We start from the raw sequence: 3837 nt of genomic DNA, 5'->3' as shown, positions 1-3837 counted from the left end.
AACTACCAACTCTGCCGATAGATAACTCTCAAATAGATTCTCTATTCGAGATTTGGTTAGTGATGAATTCTATTCAAATTTATCACTAGAGATGTTACCAAGAAAAGTTATTTTTTATAACTGTTATGTTTGAAATGTTGTAAGTTTTAGTTACATGTTATGACTTTTCATCATGATTCATGCAGCTATTTAAAGTTAAAATATTTAATCGACTCGTTAATTTAATGAAATGTTTAGCTTTTAGCCCCTAGAGCTTGATTACATATAACTACATTTCTATATCCTTGATTGATTAAAATGATTTATACATAAACTAAAATCAGAAAACTAGAAATTATGGGATTACAAATATAAAAAAATGAAATGTTTTGAGGGCCACTATGGTTGAAACATAAAAAATTGGCTCAAAGTTTAAACGGCCTGATTGCATTCTGATTCCTATATAAACCCCCACAATCCCCCTTTCAAACACACTGCCATTTAAACATTCTCAAAAGTTAAACTTCCCATTTCATAAAAGGAATCCCTACTTTGTATTAATTGTCTTTCGTTTTGCTCCGATCATGGCTGACAATGTCGTTCACCAGCACTCCCCCAAGACCAAAGAGCAATGTGAAGAGAAACCGGCCCATGGGTTGCTTGATTGCTTTGGAAAGAAAGATGAAAACAAGAAGGGTGAAGAGACTGAGCGCAAAGACGAGAAGAATGAAAGCGTGCTCGCTAAACTCCACATATTGGATAGCAATTCAAGTGTAAGTTCTTTCTTTTATAATGTCTATAAAACTGTAATATCGTTATTATCATCGGCGTTTAGAAGGTAATCATTATGTTTGTGAATGTAGTCGAGTGATGAGGAATGTGAAGATGGAGAGAAGAAGAAAAAGAAAAAGAAAAAGAAAAAGAAAGACAAAACTTTGAAGGAAAAGGCCCAAAAGAAAATTGAAGAAGATAAAGTGAAGATCACTGTAAAGATTGAAGAGGGGAGAGAGAAGGCCTTGGAGCTCAAAGAGAAAACCATTGAGAAGATTGAAGAGGGCAAAACGAATGTTGAAGAGTTCAAAGAGAAAATCGAGGAAAAAGTTAGGGAGTACAATGAAAAAAATAATGACAAACGCAAAGATGGCATAACTAAGTATGAAGAAGTGGTGGTGTCCCCATCATCTTGTGAAGTTGTTGTGCACCCACCCGAGCCAACTAGTGAAAGTGAAGAGAAAAAAGGGTTCATTGAGAAGATCAAGGATAAACTTCCTGGTGGTCAAAAGAAGGCGGAAGATGAACATGCTGCTGCACCACCATCACCACCGGTGGAGGTGCAAAATGCTGACCACCATGTGGATGCTGAAAACGAGAACAAGGAGAAAAAAGGTATTTTTGACATGATCAAAGAAAAGCTTCTGGGGTATCATTCAAAGAGCGATGAGGAGAAGAAGGAAAAGGAGTGCAACAAGGCATAAGTAATGAGTTCTTGGTTTGGTTGTTTAAGATTTGTGAATGTTTGTTGCTTTTAAGTTATTGTTGTTTTTAAATCATTATGCAGTCTTTTATGTTTTAAGGAGTTTTAGTACTTAATGTTACGTAATAATTAGTACCCTAGCTATACTAATAAATAAGTAATTTCGGTGTCAAATGGTCTCTTTCTAGCAGATCCTCATACCTGCGATTTTATTTTTGCCACAGCCACATACATTTGCAAGTCTTTCCTTTTAAAATATTTTTAATTTTAACTTGAAAATATAATTGTTTTGAATAATTATTATATCCGTAAGTTTTAATTACATATATTTATTTGATTGTTCATGTATACAAAATGGTGTTTCTAAAAGAGTACATTTATAAATTTTATTATTATTATTTAATAAAAAGTAAATCAACTCCCTAAATACTCTTTTATTATTATTATTATTATTTAATAAAAGAGTATATTTATAAATTTTATTATTATTGTTATTATTATTATTCTCATCCTACCCCCTATCTCTAAATCAAAAATTACATTAAAACTCATTACATTTTCTATCTCCATTTCAATTAGATAATCCTTTTTATACCTTTTTATTATTACGTTTTTTCTTTCCTTCACTCACAACCACTCTCAAAATATATTAAAAAATTATAGGGGATGAATAGTAACTTTTCAAATATACGAAAAAAACACCACTTTTTCTAAAATATAAAAACTTCACTCACAACACCCTGAATCACTCTCTAAATTATAAATTATAAGAACAAACCATTTTTGAAAATATAAATAATAGTATTTTCTTGAATTAAAGAAAAATATTATAATTTTTCAAAACAATTCGGCAACTAATGATAAGAGGATAAGCATAATGCAACATTTGAATTGATATGTGAAATAAAATCCCATGGGATATATGATTATTGGACGTCTATATAAAGAAGCAAACTACGTACGCAATTGTTCGTTCACAAATCCTATATCAGATCAAGGGAAGACGAAAGTGTACGTGTTGTGGTTGACATTTAAGGTAAACCGTAATCTTAGATATACACATTGAAGAAATTTACATTGTGATCGATCGATCGATCTAACCCTAAAACAGATACATATATAATCAATCAAAGATGTGCGACTCTTTGGTTGATCTTGAAGTGTTAACCGTCGACGTTTATGGTTTTGAACTATGTTCAATGGCACGTCGTATCAAGATCCCTGGACTTGTAAAAATTGTCTCTCGTTATATATACTTTGAGGGCCTTATATTGGAGTCTTTAAGGTTGAAAGAGGAAGCATTCTATTCTGCAAACAAGACTCAAAAGAAACAAGATCCAGATGCAGTTGTTGCTGCGATGAACATGCTGGTCGAGAAACAGGTAAATATTAATTACTTATATTATTAATTCACCATGCATATTAAATGTACAAATATAACTTTTCAACTTGCATGTTAAATCTATTTGTATTTGATCCTAACACTATATAATGTCTAATGTTTTTTAAACTGTTGAAGGATGTCACGATTGAGAAGGTTAAGAGTCTAAAAGTAGATGAAGGTGCTAGGAAGCTACACACATTGATGTTCATGGTGCACAGTTGTCGTCTCAAACGAATCGAACTTGCGTTTAAAGTTGAAGAGTCTAAAATCATTGAGATTGTTTCAAGATATCGAGCGGCTATTGGAGCGCGTCTGGAAAGGTTGAAGAAGAAGCGGGAAGCACTACTTGAAAAACGAGAATTTATGCAAGATCATCAGTTTGATTTCAAACGAAGTGCTGAAGAATGGAATCAAATCTATGCTCTTGTCAAAGAAATTGAAGAGACTGCTGCAAGAAAGATTAAGGGTTTTCTCGAATCCTATTTGAATTTTTCAACTTGTTATATATAGCTTCAAATTGCCAAACTGGATGATTAAAAGTTTAAAACCTCATGCTTTGATTTTATGAGTTTTCCATGTGATTATTATTGTTATGATATTGCTTTTCTAACCTTATTAAAACTATTCACTAAAATAAAGTTACCGAATATTGAAAAAGAAGGTACCAGCTTGCTGCCCTCCAAGCCTGGTCAGATTCAACCTGCTCATCTAAATAAGGGGCGGACCAAACTTCTAACTAGGGTTATAGCCTCCACTGCATCTTAACTTTTTGTCGACAATGCAAATATTTTTATCTTTTATTTGGTTTTCATACTTTGATACCCCTGAAAAAATATTTCCTGAAAAAAATATAATTTTATCTCTATTTGTATAAAGTCCAACCAAATTAAAAGCTAAAATCAATTAAAGCTCAATCAAATTAAAGCTCAAATCAAATAAAACAATTGTTCATTGTTCCCTAATGCTTGTACACTTGGTTTAGGCCGGATATCAACATTCA

General features: G+C 32.2%; 1 protein-coding gene across 1 annotated transcript; it reads left to right on the top strand.

The window, feature by feature from the left end:
- The first annotated feature begins 563 nt into the window (after positions 1-563).
- On the top strand, positions 564-1547 carry LOC143619859 (uncharacterized). The gene is made up of 2 exons (XM_077091688.1): positions 564-752; positions 843-1547. The coding sequence occupies exons 1-2, from the start codon at positions 564-566 to the stop codon at positions 1452-1454; spliced, it is 801 nt and encodes a 266-aa protein (XP_076947803.1). The 3' UTR covers positions 1455-1547.
- The last annotated feature ends 2290 nt before the right edge of the window (positions 1548-3837 follow it).

Source organism: Bidens hawaiensis, unplaced genomic scaffold (assembly GCF_021521415.1).
Source record: "Bidens hawaiensis isolate Kalapana, Puna unplaced genomic scaffold, B.hawaiensis_p1.1 tig00002525_1, whole genome shotgun sequence".
NCBI lineage: Eukaryota > Viridiplantae > Streptophyta > Magnoliopsida > Asterales > Asteraceae > Bidens > Bidens hawaiensis.
Note: the sequence above shows the minus strand (reverse complement) of the source record. Positions and strands in the feature narration are given on the sequence as shown.

Coding starts and splice junctions, on each gene's coding strand:
- LOC143619859 (XM_077091688.1), top strand. CDS start 564: ATGGCTGACAATGTCGTTCACCAGCACTCCCCCAAGACCAAAGAGCAA. Junction 753..842: donor TATTGGATAGCAATTCAAGT/GTAAGTTCTTTC, acceptor TTGTGAATGTAG/TCGAGTGATGAGGAATGTGA.